Genomic DNA, 15,960 nt, shown 5'->3' with positions numbered 1-15,960 from the left:
TTATCGAGATTTCACCCATATCCTTTCAAACTCAGCAACCTGCAGGTCCCAATTTTCAAACGTCTACCTCTCCTCATACATGTATGAGCAATTAAAAGGGGGTTGGTTTTTGTACGAGGTGCCCTGTAGCTAAGCTGCTCAGCCTTTTGACTGAGTACGGACAGAACTCAGTTCCAGAAAACCTGTCATAAGCAGAAACTGATACATTTCAGCATGAGGGTGTTGTGTTTTTTTTTGCACCATGCTGAAGTGCAATACAAGCCTTATCTAGACTATTTAAAGGTCAGAATGCCGTTTTTTTTTTTTTTTTTTTTTTTGTGCTGATACGCATACTTCCATAGTCTTCCACACTCGAAGAAGCTGACTCATACAGACTCGGGAGGTTGTTACTTTCATGAGAAATACAGAGATGTTTTGGGCGTAATTTAGCACGATAACCAGACTCCCGCAATATTATGTACTGGAGTTAGTACGAGCTACCGGAAAGGGCTTTACAAAACAACGGGGCAACTTCAAATGACTACAGATCAGTCCCTCTCGCCAATTTCTGCTTTTTGTTTTGTTTATTTTGCCAGACGGCCAGTCCAATGCACTCTATTCGAGACCCTCTTGCTCTTCACCACTGTCCCCTCTGACATCCATCCTCTTTTCTTTATGGCTGTTGTAAATTCTCCTCATCTCCTCTTCATACTTGATAAAATTTTCCCCAAACCTTGTCCATGCTTTGTACGGGACCGTGATGGTGTTACGGTAGGGCGGCCTCACCTCACTTACCTTCAGAAAGATGCCATACCTGTTGGATCCCACATCAAAGTAGAACCGCTTGTTGTCCACCCGGAACGAGGTGCCCTCGGGGAGCTCGGGGGGGTCGTCGCCCCCGCCCCTGCGCTCGTCGATGTCCCCCTCGCCGTACTCTTCAATCAGCTGGACCAAAGCATCCCTGAACTCAATCATCCCTTGCGCCGGGAGGACAATAGTCTGCTCCTGTCCCAGGCCGTGGCCGAAATAACCGATCATGCCCGGTCCCCTGCTCATGGTTTGCCTAATCCGCAAGAAGCGCCCCCGCTGGTTCTCCTTCAGGTCGAGGTAATACTTTCTGTTGTCCCTCTCGATGTACTCCGTTTTGAGGACGCTGTGAGGGGGCTCTTCCGAGCCCACGGACCCCGGGGGCGAGGGCGGCGGGTGCTGCTGGCGCCGCCTCGAGTGCTGCTCCTTGCCATTGCTGTGCTCGTGCCTGTGGCCGCCCTTCAGGCCCAGGTGGGCGTAGTGCTCGATGAAGTCCCCCAGGCAGTCCTTCAGCTCGGCGGCCACCGACAGGGAGAGGGTCAGCTTGCTTTTCCTGATGTTGTCCTGCCGGCCTCGCCCTATCCACACCTCCGCGATCTTCAGGAAGCGGCCCCGGGAGCTCTGCTTCACGTCCAGGTAAAACCGCTTCTTCTGGATGTCCACCCTCTTGGAGGCCAGCTCCTGGATCTCCATGCAGCCCCCCTGCGAGGGGGCCGGGTAATGGTACTGCTGCTGGGACTGGGAGTACACGCTCCTGTGCAAGCTGGAGCCCCCCAGGTTCCTTCCTCCTCCTCCGCTGCCTCCTCCTCCTCCTCCTCCTCTCCCTCTTTCCATCTTTCCCAATCAGCTGGAAATAACACACAACAGACACACGGATGACAACAGCAGCACCAGGGGCCTGCTACGCTCCTCGCCGCCGCTCCGCTCACCGCTGCTCCCCCTACCAAGCCTCCCTCCCGGCACCCCCACCCTGCTCAGCCCCGTGCCCAGTGTCGGCGTCCCCCCGGAGCCCCGTCCCCACCAGGCTGCGTGTCCCCCCCCAGCGGCACCGAGCGCCCCGGGTCGGCCTCCCGGCACCTCCCGTGACCTCTCCACCTTGGTGCTGACGGGCACCCATAGGGGAGCCCCCACCCCGCTGCCCTGCGGACCCCCAGCCCACGCACAGCCTCCCCCCACGGACCCCACATCCCGCTCCCAGCCCATGCCCTCTGTGGGTGCCCCCGGGAGCCCCCCCAGCACCCCGTGGACCCCCTCCCTACCCCCCCGTGGGTGCTGCACCTCCTGCCCCCCCAGTGCTCCCCAGCACGGCCCCTTGCCCCCAGCACCGCATCTCCCCCCCTTAACCCCCCCACTGCCTCGCAGCGGAGCCTCTCTGCCCCCAGCACCCCAAATCCCCCCCAGGAGACCATCCCCAGCCCTCCGGCCCCACATTTCCCCCCGCGGTGCCCCCAGCAGAGCCTCCCACGACCCCCCAGTGCCCCCCAGCACCCCATTTCCCCCCCAGCATCCCCAATAAAGCTTCCCCTGCCCCCCCAGCACCCCATTTCCCCCCCTAGTACCCCCGGGGCTGCCCCCAGTACCCCCAGTACCCCCTCTCCTGCCCCTCCAGTGCCCCCCAGCACCGCATCTCCCCCGGGGCGGCTCTTCCCGTGCCCCCCAGCACCCCATTTCCCCCCCCAGTACCCCCAGCACAGCCTCCCCTGACCCCCCCCGCCCCCAGTTCCCCCCCAGTTCCCCCCCAGTGCTCCCAGTACCCCCCCCATTACCCCATTCCCCCCCCCCAGTGCCCCCAGCGCCCACCCCCACTCACCCCATAGCGCCCATCGCCGGCGCTGCCCTTCACCCGGCGGCCCCGCCGCCCCCCCCGCCGCGCCGAGCCCGGGGCTGCCGCACCCCCGCGGCCCCGCCCCGCCCCGACACGGCCCCGCCCGGCGGCGGGCGGCGAGCGGCGAACGGCGGCGGAGACACAGCGGTGGGCGCCGCCGGCCCGCCCGGCCGGCCCCCGGGACTACATTACCCACAGCGCCCCGCGCCCGCCGCCGCGACGCGCATGCGCGTCACCTCGGGTAACCCCCGAATGGGCCGAGGGAGGGGGGACGCGGGGATGGGGGGTTCGTGATGTGTGAGGCGCGCGCCGCGGCGTGACGTCACTGGGTGAGCCGGCAGTGGCGGGTGGTGGGGCTGAGGGTTGGGGGGTGCTCGCTGCGCGCTGGTTCGGGCCGTGAGGGGTTTTTGTCCTTTTTTTTGTCCTTTTTTTTTTTTTTTTTAAAGTGAAATGCGGGAGGAGTGAGCGCCATGGAGCCGCGGGGCGCCGCCGGGCGGGAGAAGTACCCGCAGTGGATGCATGCGCCCAGCAGCCAGGCGGGCGGCGCGGAGGTAGGCGGTGCGGGGCGAGCAGCCGGGGCGGGGGGCAGCAAAACCCCGCAGCACGGGCACGCAGCGCCCTCACAGCGCCTCTGCCAAAACCTCTGTGCAATTCTGTCGTGCAGCAGCACAGGAGCCTCCTGGAGGACGGGCTGCCCTTCCTGGAGTTCTGCGGCTCCATCGTGTACAGCCACGAGGCCAGCGACTGCTCCCTGCTCTCGGAGGATATCAGGTGCCAGCTCGTCCCCCTGTTTCCTTGGGGTGCCCCTTTCCTTGCTGGAAGGGAGCTGTGCTCCTCTGCCCGCTGCTCCTTGCTGGGTGCGTGCTGCGGCCTGATAAAACAGCCGGCCTGTTGTACGCGTCCTCCTTATCAGCTGCGAGCACAAAGCTATAATAAAACAAGCGAATTAAGTTAATTCGTAATTGGGAGTGTAAATTTGGGGGGGAGGAAGTAGTATTTTATCATGCAAATACATATATTTCTGCCCCATTCTTATTTAGCATTGCTCGTGTTACTGGGGGGGGGAAGAGCTCTGTACGGAACTTGCAGCGTAGCACCAGAAAGAAAGCAGCAGGAATTTCAAGCCTTAATATTAAAATGTTTTTTGTGCCTTATGCATATGAAAGGAAAAAAATGTGCTGGCTGCCATTCCCTTAATTATCCTTATGTGAGGTGACTCAATGCTGATATTCCAAGTGCTGGTAGGAGAGCAGTTAAACGTGAGGAATGTTGGTGTCTTTTCAGGCAAACTTTATCATGTGGGGCTGCTGTTGGATTTGATATTGAATGGCCACCGTCATACACCAAAGGAAAGATGGCAAAAATAGCTGTCATACAGCTGTGTGTAACGGAGGAAAAATGCTACTTGTTCCACATCTCTTCCATGTCAGGTACTGTACTTCTGCTCCTGCCAGGGCATGACCTGTCTTCTGTTTCTTGTGATTTGGTCTGAACTTTAGCCTTGAGCTGCAGCCTATTTCACTCTGATAGTTGGAAAAAAATGCATCCATCTTCTTCCCTGTGATGCTTACAATACAGGGGTTTATTTTATTCACTGAGCACTCCTCAGGTATTAAGGGGTCCTTAGGCCAAGGTTCGGGCGGTGTTCTAGCATGTGGCCCTGTGGCTTCTGAACAGGGTAAGAGAATTTTACCTAAGGATTATTATTATTTTTTGTTCTGGGAAAAAGTCTTAATACTGTTTTGAAAACTGCTCAGATAATGAGCTTTCTTCTTTTTGCTGCCAAAATAAACACCAAACCTAAATTTAGCTGGCTGTGTCTCTTCTTGATTTGACTCGAGTAACAAAATCCCTCAAAAACGATGGCCATCACACTTTCTTTCCTAATTTTGTGCATTTAGTTTTCAGGAAGAATACTGAATACATGTGTGATGCAGCTGTGCGGAGAGGGGGATGCATGTTCAACAGCATCTGAATTCATTGTGGATGTGAATAAAAGCTTCCAAATAAGAAAAATAAGAGGGGGGGGGGGGGGGAAGGAGGTTGCAATTTTATAACCTTTGGTTTGAATGCTGGGTTGAAACTATGCCTGTGAGATGCCTCTGATTTCCCTGGGGTGTGCATGCTGAGGTGTAATAGGGATAATTTAAATGTTGGTGTTCAGTCCTTTGTCATTTATAGCAAATGAGGTGGAAAATTTAATTGCCAGAGGCTATTCAATCCATGAGGCAGATATTTTCAACCTCACAAAGGTAAGATTTAAGAAAAAGAAGCCAGGGAAAGAAGAGACGTGAGGAGGAGCTGAAACACTTTTGGTTTTAGGGTGAAGCTGTGTGTTTGGATGTCGATCCCAGGCATGGTTGTATAGGTGCTACTGCTAACTATGAGCCTAACAGCAGAAGATGGTGTTTCTGCCTGAATTGTTTTCTAAAGCTTTTGTTCATGCCAAAGGGAGATGCACTTTGAACTGGGTAAGATGTCAGCACTCTGCCAAGAACCACAGCCAATTTTTGCTTATTCTGAATATTTGACTTTTTTAAAAAAAAAAAAAAAAAAAAGACTGCAGAATCATTGAGTTGGACAAGGCTTATTCTGTTGTTTTTGTTTTTGTTTAAAAAGAAACAAACTTTCTCCTGCGGGAAAACGAGAATGAAGAGTTGCTGGACTGTGTATAAACACATCCCGTAAAGGATGAAGTTTCAATATGTTTTGATCATGAAGGTTCTTGATAACTCTCCATTTTTTACCCTTTTTCCTTCTATGGAACATGTCCTACTTCTCACGTTGTAGCCTCTGGATAGTCTAGACCTAGACCGCTTAGGTTTATACAGTATTTTTTTTCTAGAAATGAGGTGGAAGAAATAGAGCAAAAGTCATCTACTGGGAAGTTGCCACCTTTTCAAGGTCTTCCTGATATTTTTAGGTAGGGGAAATCCCTCCTTCAGTAAGTCAGCTGCATATCTGGTGTGCCTGTGTTCAGGTCAGCTGGATTTTTCTCCTCTTCAGACGAATCTCCCCGTGTTTTTTTGAGGTGAAGCATCTCTGTATGTTTGCTCCTGTAGCAGACCAGGTAGTAGAGCTATGTGCCTTACTTGAGCCTGTGAAGTTGAAAATACCCTTTTATCCAGCGTTGCTGTGCAGTCAGCTTGGGCTGAATCAAAATATAATAAGTAAGCATGCACACAGATGCTAAGTAACTTCTTTCACTTACAAGACTGACCTGTCTGGCCTTGGTGGAGGATGTGGTTGGTTAATTCTGTTTTCCAAGTGCTAGGAAATAAAATCCTGTGGAAAACAGTAAGATAGCACTGCATTTGGTGTGAAAAGCATCCAGTTCTAAGGATTGAAATATTTTTTTCCTCTGCTAAAGGAGTTGCCTTTTTGTTGTTATGTAGTTTTAGGATCAGTAAGACGAGTGGAATAAGGTTGTCTCTTTTTTTTTTTTTTTCTTTCTCTAATTTGTTTTCAGATACAGAATGAATTTGCCTAGCAAGTTTTTGAGCTTTTCCTCCAAAAGCACAGGTTTCTGCAGGTGGCCTCTGTGCTAGATTTTGTCATTTCCGTTAGACTATCTGGCATCTTCCAGTATCTAGTTTCTCATGTTTGGGCTTAATCTATTTTAGGTTTTCCCAAGGGACTCAAAAGACTGCTCGAAGATGAAACAATTAAAAAGGTTGGCGTAGGAATTGAGGGAGATCAATGGAAGCTGATGAGTGACTTTGAAATCAAGCTGAAGAGCTTTGTGGAGCTGGCTGACGTTGCTAATGAGAAAGTAAAGCTTAAAACCTTTTTGTTGTGGGAGGGAATCTTGTTAATGTGCTGTATGAGAGATTTCCTTGTCTTCGCAGGAGTTAAATTCTGATACAAGCCTGTTCTGTAGAATAATGCGGAGAGGTGATGCAGCTTTAAAAAAATAAATAAATAAATCACGTTTCCAGAGAACTCAGCCTGCAGATTTAAGTATTGTATTTCAGTAAGCCAGAATGTTCTTAGTATTTTTCCTCTCCCAGGTCTGTTCGCTGTTTGCATTTCAGAGGCACAGCTCATTACATCCAGCTGCGGGTGCGTTTTTCTTACTTCTTAGTGACAGAGATCAGCAGGCTGTGTCAAACTGGGGGTGTGTTAGCGATGGCATATGTGTTCCAGTAGAGGCTGAACCCCTAGAACTGTGAAGGTCTGATGCCTGTTTGGAAGGAGGCTTCTGGAAGGAAGCCAGGTCTTCCATGAAGTCCTCCATCTGGAAGTGGAGCTCCAGAAGTATTTTCCTTTCTGTGCCTCAGAAGCTGGTGCTACCTCTGCTAACCTGGGGCCAGCTTCTGCTGTCTGACAACCCCCTGTTCAGAAGTAGCGTTGTGCCTGGCGTATCTCACATCATGCTGTAGCTAGGTGCTGCTTAGGTACCACCTGATGCAGGTAAATCTGCACTCGTGTTGGGGAAGGGAATGAAAAGTTCATTATCACCCAAATCATCCTGCCATTCTTCTTACTTTCATAGCCCTCAAAGTGTTTTTTTTTTGTCTTTTTTTTCTGTCTACAGTGTTTTTCTTCACCTGTAGTCTGCCTCTCCATGCCCTTCTATTTGCTTCTGTGTATTTTTTTGCACAGTAGGATAGCAGCCACAGTCACGGTTTCCTGGTGGAGCACAGATTTATGCCAAGGAATAGTCCTTCCACTACCTTTCTCTGATGCTGTGTATTCAAATCGTGGTGGAAGAGAGGGGCGTGTGATGTACCTTCAGCATTCAGGGCTGCGTTGCCTTGAGCTTTAGCTCCTTGTGGGCTGGAAGCTACGCAGAGTAAATTGTTTTGCTCAAGCGATAAAAGGAGCTGTTCCTTTTCAGATTTTGAGTTTCCAGAATTCATCCCCACACCTTATTCCCCACCCCCAGCACCCAGCCGTAGGATATTTTGTTATGAAGATAAGTGATGTGATCTTTAATAGCAGCTTTAAAGTCTTTTGCTGAAGAGAAAACAGTCCAAAAATAAATTTGAAAATGAAGCCTGAGAGAACAAAGAATAGCAGCTTATGTAATGGCACAGCACAAGGGGGAGAGGAGGGGGCACCTAAAATCAGCACTGGGTAGGCTTTTGATACCTGATTGAAGGGGTTGAACTGATAATGCCACGCTGCTGCAGGCACTGCTAGGCTCTGCAGGCTGCGTGCAAGGACTCTCAGTTAGCATAGCACGAGGCTGTGCCTGCAAGCCCTGGCTCCTTGGAGTCAGAAGGAAAGCTTCCCGAGCTCCCAGAGCCCGGCGAGGCAATGGGATGTAGCAGCTGTGACTGACAGCTAACATTATGGAAGCAATTGGAGACAGCAGCATGGCGGGCTGGTTTCTGGAGTCTTCCAGGAACTGCTTCACAGTGCAGTGAATAATGGCTAGCGTGGCATATCACTGCTCTTTGGCTCGCACTTGGTTTCTCAGGCTTGCAAAAGATGACAGAACAGTTACAAGCTGCCCCTGATACTCCCACGTTTCCATTAAATATATCCTGATCACTATTATTTTCAATAGCAAAATATTGTTGCCAAAATCCTGGGGGAGAGCGGGGCTGACAACTAAGTCTCTGGCTCTTGTCTCAGCCTGGTGACCGTTGTACAAGTTTCTCTTTTTTTTTTCTTTTTCTCCATAGTGTGACAGCACTGCCTCACAGTGCGTGGACTCACCCAGCCCTAATGCCTTCCCAGCTTGACAATGTAGGGATGTCCTACAGCAGTACAGGTTTAGGGGAGGAAAATAGGTGTTTCTAATGGCCAAATTATCTTTTAATATGATGACAGCAGAATTAGGCCTGAAGAACAATCGGTGCTTTGAGGAAGATAGTTTATTCTGCCTAATCTAGATCTCTGCTTCTAATGAAGTATTAAGTACGCTTTGCTGTTTCTGCAAATGCGTTTTGACAAGTGCAGTTGCTTTCTCCTTTAAACGAGTTTATTTTATTTATTTTTTTCCAGCTGAAGTGTAAGGAGTTATGGAGCCTAAATGGGCTGGTAAAACACCTTTTTGGGAAGCAGCTTCTGAAAGATAAGACTGTCCGCTGCAGCAACTGGGAAAAGTTTCCACTCAATGAGGAGCAGAAACTGTATGCAGCCACAGATGCATACGTACGTACAAGAAAAGATCTATAAATACCTCTTCTAATGTGCTGTTTGGTTTTAGCACCTTTCTGCGACAGAACTTGGTCAGCATTGGAAGACTTCATGGTCCAGTGTGGATATGGGGTGTTTCGAGGTGGAAATACCGCCATGCTGTTTACTCTCCTATTCCTTGTCTGTATTAAATTGCTTTTTGAGCTGCAGCATTCATGACAGATGGCACTGTCATGCCATCTATTTCTGCTGAAGGTGGTGCTGCTTGGACCTGACTCAGCATCGAGACAGGCAACTGAGGTCACTCGAAGAGCATGCTGCATTGGATGTTTCATGCAGAAAATTGAATGTAGACAGGAAAAAGAAACCAAATTTCACAGCATCCTTGAACCTCCTGTGAGGTCTTCACTTTTTTTTTTTTTTTAATGATGTTGCAAAATCTGCCTTTTCATTGAAGCCTGTTGCTGAAGCAGTTCTGGAAGCTCTGCCATGCTTTCAATGTGCCAAGTACTATGGGCATCGAGAAGTATGCCAGAGGAATCTCTATCCATTTGGACTGGCTTCAAGCTGTCACCTGAGGAAAGTGAATTTTGATGGAGCAATCATGTTGATTTTATCTTTATCTGTGTGAAGTCTTTCAGAGTTACTGTCCCACGTGTGGCACAGCTGATGCATAGTTCTTATGTGCAATAACCACTTATAGAAGTGAACCGTGGGTAATTTTTCCTGGGTTCCCTTGTTTGCAGGTATTTGCTGTAGCTTGGTAGTGTTTTCAACTGATTTTTTTTTGTTGTTGGGGGCTTTTTAGTCATCTTTGCTGAGCTGCTTATTGAGCAAAATCCAGTTTTCTCAGCTCCTGCAGAATATGATACACGAGTTAAAGTTAATGAGCAGCTCTGAAGAAGTGTAATCTTCTCTAGTGGCTAATGCAACTTGGTTCTGCTGTATATCAATTATTGTAGCTCTGGAGAAGTCTGTTTTTGTTGTGTGGGTTTTTTTTTTTTTTTTTTTTTTTTTCCATTTTGAAAGGAGAGAGCTTTTCCCTTGGTTCTGGATTCTGGCTTAGCCATGTGCAACTGGGTGCTACCTGCTTCCTGGGAGAAAATTCTTTTTTTTGGTGCTGCTTGAATATTGCACTTAATCTCTTCACCCCTCAGGATTGTAGTTCTGTGACTAGGTCGGATAGAGGAAGGGAAGCAGGACAGCACTCCCTGTTTTCTGATTTAGAAACATTGCATATTTTCTAGTTAATAATTAAGTTTTCTAGTTAATTATTAAGCTGTGGAGTGTTTAGCTCCTGTGGAGGTGCAGAACACAAAAAGGGGCTCTATTTTTGGTCCTCAGAGCTGCCTGGTGCGGCAGCTGTAACCAGCGTTTTCTAGGCAAAACCTCTTCCTTGCTGTGCTGCCTTCACCTGGCCTGCCTTTTGGAGCATCACAGGGAAACACGAGGGAGTAACTTGTTTCTTTCTTCTTTGAGATGCCTTGATTAACACGTGTAGCCTAATTAGCTCATTGCTGGCTTTAGGCTGCATTCTTCTGCTAGAACTTATTCACATCAAGGGAAATATAAAGCACGCAGAATCTTAGTAGATTGATAACTATTCTCTTGGAGCATTACATAAAATCTGAATGAGGTGGAGCAGATGGTGAGACTGGGAATGATGTACTTAGAGCTCTCTATCTGCAGCTAACTTTATAGAATAACTACACTGGGATCTAGTCACAAGTGTCCACTCTGATGCAGACCAAAGTCAGGACTCTGCCTTTTGTGAAACATTCTGTAAGCTGTAATGTGGTTGTGATTAACAAGGCAGTAAGGGAGACCATTGACTGTTGTATGACATGGCCTGAGAAGTCAGAATTTACAATGCTTGCAATGAATTAATGCCATGGCGTGCCAAACTAGTTCTTGGCAATTTTGTTTAGATAAAACGTGGTTTAAAATGTGGTTTCTCTGTGGAGTACTAAGTATTACTCTTTTTCCCTTTCCTTTGCAGGCTGGCTTCATCATTTATCAAAAACTGAAAAATATGAATAGCAACGACAGGAAATTATTTGGAGAAAGAAGAGGTAAATTACATGTTTCAGCATAAAGAATGTATTCCATTTCCCAATGGCTTTTTTTCATAGTATTTTAGTGTCACAATTTTCTGGCTTCTTGGAGGTTAGAGACAGCTTCCAGAGAGTGCAGATTGTAAAGGTTCTTCGGTGACCTGTGTTACCATACTCATACTATTCCACGCTGACGTGGGAGTGCAGCCTGGGTATGTCATTTGTTTCTGCAGCATGAGGAGATGCTAAGAATTCCTGCTGTCATTCCAGTTTGGTTTTGGAAACACTTCAGTGAGTTGCTGTCAATTCTGCTGACCCACGGAGGAAAATCTAATTTAAGAAGAAAAAAGACCACAAAATAAATACGTGTTATTAAGTAACACTTTTCTTGATGTATATAAATAGGGCCCTTTTTTTTTTTTTTTTTTCAGAACAACTCAGCTCTATTTACTTGATCAGAAAAATGATTCTAAAATCTTGGTTTTCCTTCAGTTATGTGATTCATAAGGAAGACTGAATATTGCATATAGTTTATGGCATAAAAAGGGAAAAAATTGTTTCCTTATTGTACTGTCTGAGTTCTTGTCTCTCAAAGACAGCAGTACTATTCCTTTTACGAGGTGCAATTTTTGGCTTCAGTTTAGTCAGCATGTCAGTGTTAGCTGCTTTAGTGGGACTGATATCTGAAACCTATGGGAAAAACTTTTCCATGAGAAAAGGGCCCAGGAGTGATGTTATACTAAACATCTGGATTCTTTTGTTACTGATATTGCAAGTCCTAAAATGCTCATGCAAAGGAAATAGCTATCTGTTCAACACAGATGCATCGCTTTTGTGAAAACAAAAGTGAACAAAAGCCCACAGGTGAACAACAAGAACACCAAACAAATTTATTTATGAGTCTCTGCTGATTTATGTGAGTAATGGTCTCTGACGCAATGTGACTGAGCTGCTCCCAGCTGCCTGATAGTGAAGGTCTAGTTGGGAGAAAAGGGGAGACTCGTGCAGTTTGTGTGTGAAAAATAGTGGCCCATGACTAGAGGGGTTGTACTGAGTTAATGTCTGTGCAAAAAAGTTGAGTTTCTTCATTTGAGAAGCTGTTAAGAGCTAGACTGTTATCTTATGTTAGCAGTCCTGAGGGTTGTCCACGCAGTCCAATTATTAAATTTCTGTCAGTAGGACAGTAGTTTCCAGCTGTGGAAAAGATGCATATTGAATAATTTGAACTGTGTCTTAAAAACACACCTAGTAGCCCTGTGCATTTCTGTGAACGCTGGCAGTCAGTAAGCAGAATGTGTCTGTGCATCCAGGGTTTGGCTGGGGGTGGAGAGAGGAGACTGAAGGTCTTCAACCAACCAACCAAAAACTCACCACAGTGAGTGATCTGTGGCTGATGGATGTGGTACGCTGAGTTACAGTTCCTTACAACTCCAACAGCCAAGAGGTTTCAGGTGAAAGTGCAGCTCAGGCGTGAGGAGTGTATCTCACATGCATACGCCGTGCTGTGGAAGTTGCAAAAGCGAAGAGTGCAAGCAGGTTCAGGAAGCAGCTAGCAGCTTTCGTGGAAGAAAGTTCAGACAGACTGATTCTTCCCCAGTGTGCCCTCCAGCTTCCAGAAAGCAGCAGCCAAGTGGGATGGAGCCTGAACAGTGATCAATTTATACGAGTCCTGTTCTGTGTCCTCTTTCCATCAGCATGTGTAGCAGGCTGCTGGAAGGGGCGTGCTGCTGAAGGACGTGGAAGCTTTGCCATGCCTCACTATACTACACTTTTAAGCACAGGAAACAGCTGTCTTGTTAGCTTGTGGAAGTACAGATGAGTTTGTTTGAGTACCTGTGTGTGTAGCTGTTAAACCTGAGTGACTGTGGACTAACTGTGCTGGTGCTTCCTGTAGGTAACGTGTCAGATGACGTGAAGGAGCACCTGGGCTCACTAGCTGAAGAGATGGTGTACCTGGCTTCTCGGATCCCTGACTCATCCGGACAACCTGGAAGCTTGCAGAGGTCAGGCTTCTGTCACCCCGACAGCTGTTTTGGGCTTGTATGCTGATGTTCAGTAAAACAAAATGTGTTGGCAGCTGTAGCTGTTAACTTTGCATCCTTTTTCAAGAAAAGAATGCAAAGCACAGTTCACTTGGTGGGAACATTTGCCTTTACATATAGACACAGCAGAGCACAGATGCTCCCTGATGTTTATTGCAATAGATTTGACATTGAACTTTGCTAATATGTTTATTTTCTTGCTGAAATGCACAGCAAGACATTTTTAATAGAAACTACAGCCTCTCACATGACTAATTATAAGTCTGAAGCCTTACTGCATGGCGATACTACAAACACTATGCGTAGAGAATTTTGTAGGCTTTCTTCTGTGTAAAGAAATTAGATCTTTCCTCTGAAAGTTGGATACCAGTTGCAGTTGTACGATGAGCTTTTGTAAGTGAAATTTTGGACATAATTTACCTGGAGAAACAATACTTTGGAATCTTCAGTTTTATTTGGTGGCTAGCATGTATTTTACCTCTTACCGTTTACCATTATCTTTACAATTTTGGTTTAATTTTCTTGTTTTAACTTCCAGGGCTGCGGAAATACTAGCTGACATTTCAGAGAACGTAAAAGCCTTACGAAGCACTCTGCTTGCTGCTTCATGTTCCCCTTCTGTACTGGAGAGGAACTGTGGTGAAGCTCCAACAAAACTTGAAGTGGAATCAGCAAGCGTTGAAGCACAAAAAGTTGAAATGCATGAACTTGCTAAAAAACTTGAAGGTGACATCAACATCTGCTCTGATGCTACGCTAGCTGGCCTCTGGGAGGGAGATATTGATGAAGGAGAAGCAGAGAGAGGTAACGCTGCTGTGGGAGACGGGGAGGAAGCAGCTGGCTCTATGGACAGAGCAGACAGAAATGACTTCATGTCGCTGGACATTACTGAGCAAGAACTTCAGATGTTGGAACATCAGGCTGCAGAAGAGTATCTCAGCAAAGCCATGCCTGAGGTAATGAGAGAGGACCTTGTTAATCATGGACACTCACCAGAGGAAGTGATCTCACTCTTCCTTTCCCACAAGACTTTTAAAAGTTCTTGCTGAGATGAGAGAAGATTAAAGTGGGCTAGTGGAAAGAAAATGTTTGTGGAGGTAGTCAAGCACCGAGCTCCCCTTTAGGCATGCAGTTGGGAGGATTAGTGCTGAATGCAGGAACTCTAGATGTTCTGATTAGCTTTCCTCTTGCTGGTGCCAGTAAAATATGATATGAAGTTCCTGCTGAGTGGGGACAGATTCTGCACTTCAACATCCCCACCTTGGTCATAAATAAAAAGCAGATCTTTAAGGGCCCTCTGAATGGCAGTCTTTCTAGTGACTGCTTAATGTGGATCGATGCCTCTTAATCTGATTACAATTTCGTTATGTTCCAAGTGTTCCCCACATCTGGTGATACTTCTGTTGCTTTTGTCTCTTACTACAGGGCCTTGTAGCATTCTAACACTTTTTTTCCAGACGTGCTTTATATAGACTGGGCTTCACAGCTAAAGATCAAGCTTATTTATTTTGTTAGTAAGAAGTAACAGCATACAGAGGAAGCTTGTAGTGTGTACAGAAGGTTGAGAAGATGTAGGTAAAAATAGCAATAACTTCGCTGATAGGAAAAAAAATAATACACGTGTTTTCTTCTTAGGAGGAATGTGCCACAGATAACAAACATAATATTTCCTGTGTCATTGAAAGTGATGAAGAACTGGAAATGGAGATGCTTAAGGTGAGTGCCTCAGCGTTTTGGGTTTTCCTTTCTTTTGTAATGATGATACTATGTCAGGTCATGGTGGAACATAGCATCAGTGAGGTGAGGGAATGAAGCAAATAGATACTGCTCAAAAAATTTGGGCAGAAGAATGTGTGGAAACCTGAAGAATTCAGTTTACCAGTGTAGGATCTCAGTATCCCATATATCCTGCTACAGCTTTGCTGTACCAGCTTCAATTTGACCCAACTGTTTCCCACACCTTTGTAGATCATCATTCATCACCTGTTTTGCTGTTGTGTTCAAACCCTCGTCTGAGAGTCTGATCTGAGAGAGTGGTTTGTGCTCTATAGATACTGCTAATCTGGGTAGTCAGACAGGCTGCTTCATCTCTGTATGTTTTGTAGGCCTCTTAAGTGTTTTACTTGTGTAATGTTGTTGTTTGTTTTTTTTTTTTTTTTTTTTCCTGAGATGGTGATTTAGGTATTTTGTCTCTTTCCACTGTTTCTTGTCCGCATCCCAAAGAGTTCATGTATTTCAAGTGAATTGATGAATTTCGTTAGAGCAGTCACAGGTGTTCATGAACTTAACACACATGCTAAGTAAGAAGAAAGATTCAAAGATATGGGGACAAAAATCATGAATTTCCATGTAGGGAAGGACTGAGTCTCTTTTAGATGTGTCTGTGCTGCATGTCCATCTTCTGTGCTGTAATTAGATTACAGTTCATGTGCCCCAATGTCTTATTACCTCAGGCACGCGTTGTGTCTTCCCTTTTGTGTACTGAATTAACTTATTCTTCCGAACTCTCAGTCTTTAGAAGATGTAGACAAATCTAAAGGGATTTTGACTGAAAATGAATCCAGCAGAGCCAGGAAAACTCCAGATGACCCAGAATTGAATGTTGCACCAGATGGAGATGAAGATGAAGGCATTGAAGAAGAGGAGGAGGAATGTTGGGGTATGTTTTAAATCACGGTGCGGGATTGAAGGGAGGAAAGAAAAAAAATCACTAGAGTCAGGTGTGTAATATTTTGTGCTTGATTTCTTGAAACAGAAAGTAAAAGCTGACCTGGATTATTAAAGGAATACTTGATGATGTTTCAAGATGAAAACTTAAAGGCATCCTTGTCGAAGCATAGATTTGTGCCGTGATCTGTAGGCTGTCTCTTCATCTCTCTAAACAATTGCCTGACAGACTGTTACAGGGGATGTGTGCCTGCCCAGCAAACAAATATGAGGTGGAAGAGTAATGCCTTCTACTGCTGAATATTAACCATAAATTCCAATGGACATTTTGAACATGTTTCTTCTCTGTTTGCTGTAAGATTAGGTTCTTCCCCATCTGACATCTTCAGACCATGACTTTGTTAGCAAATTGCAGCATCAGGTATTAAATAGCATGACTTCAGTGAGGTCTTAAAAGGGATGCCTAATAAAACATCTCTGTTACATCTTCGGAACA

The 15,960-nt window shown here is 46.6% G+C and overlaps 2 protein-coding genes across 3 annotated transcripts in view; one reads left to right on the top strand and one right to left on the bottom strand.

The window, feature by feature from the left end:
- Nucleotides 1-335: 335 nt before the first annotated feature.
- On the bottom strand, nt 336-1,620 carry PURG (purine rich element binding protein G; the record flags this gene model as incomplete). The annotated part of the gene is made up of 1 exon (XM_084286311.1): nt 336-1,620. One exon carries the CDS (start codon nt 1,618-1,620, stop codon nt 595-597), a length of 1,026 nt encoding a protein of 341 aa, XP_084142437.1. The 3' UTR covers nt 336-594.
- Nucleotides 1,621-3,038: 1,418 nt separating this feature from the next.
- The window catches only part of WRN (WRN RecQ like helicase), a 40,738-nt gene continuing 27,816 nt past the window's right edge, over nt 3,039-15,960 (top strand). For both annotated transcript variants that reach the window (XM_084286309.1, XM_084286308.1), the window contains exons 1-10: nt 3,039-3,162; nt 3,276-3,382; nt 3,896-4,041; nt 6,235-6,383; nt 8,567-8,716; nt 10,701-10,773; nt 12,650-12,758; nt 13,336-13,753; nt 14,433-14,513; nt 15,309-15,456. In XM_084286309.1, coding sequence (XP_084142435.1) covers nt 3,082-3,162; nt 3,276-3,382; nt 3,896-4,041; nt 6,235-6,383; nt 8,567-8,716; nt 10,701-10,773; nt 12,650-12,758; nt 13,336-13,753; nt 14,433-14,513; nt 15,309-15,456 — 1,462 coding nt within the window. In that variant the 5' untranslated portion in view covers nt 3,039-3,081. The remainder of the gene's footprint in view (nt 3,163-3,275; nt 3,383-3,895; nt 4,042-6,234; nt 6,384-8,566; nt 8,717-10,700; nt 10,774-12,649; nt 12,759-13,335; nt 13,754-14,432; nt 14,514-15,308; nt 15,457-15,960) is intronic.

Source organism: Netta rufina (assembly GCF_964035555.1).
Source record: "Netta rufina genome assembly, chromosome: 4".
NCBI classification, from domain to species: Eukaryota; Metazoa; Chordata; class Aves; order Anseriformes; family Anatidae; genus Netta; species Netta rufina.
This window is presented reverse-complemented; position numbering and strand designations above follow the sequence as displayed.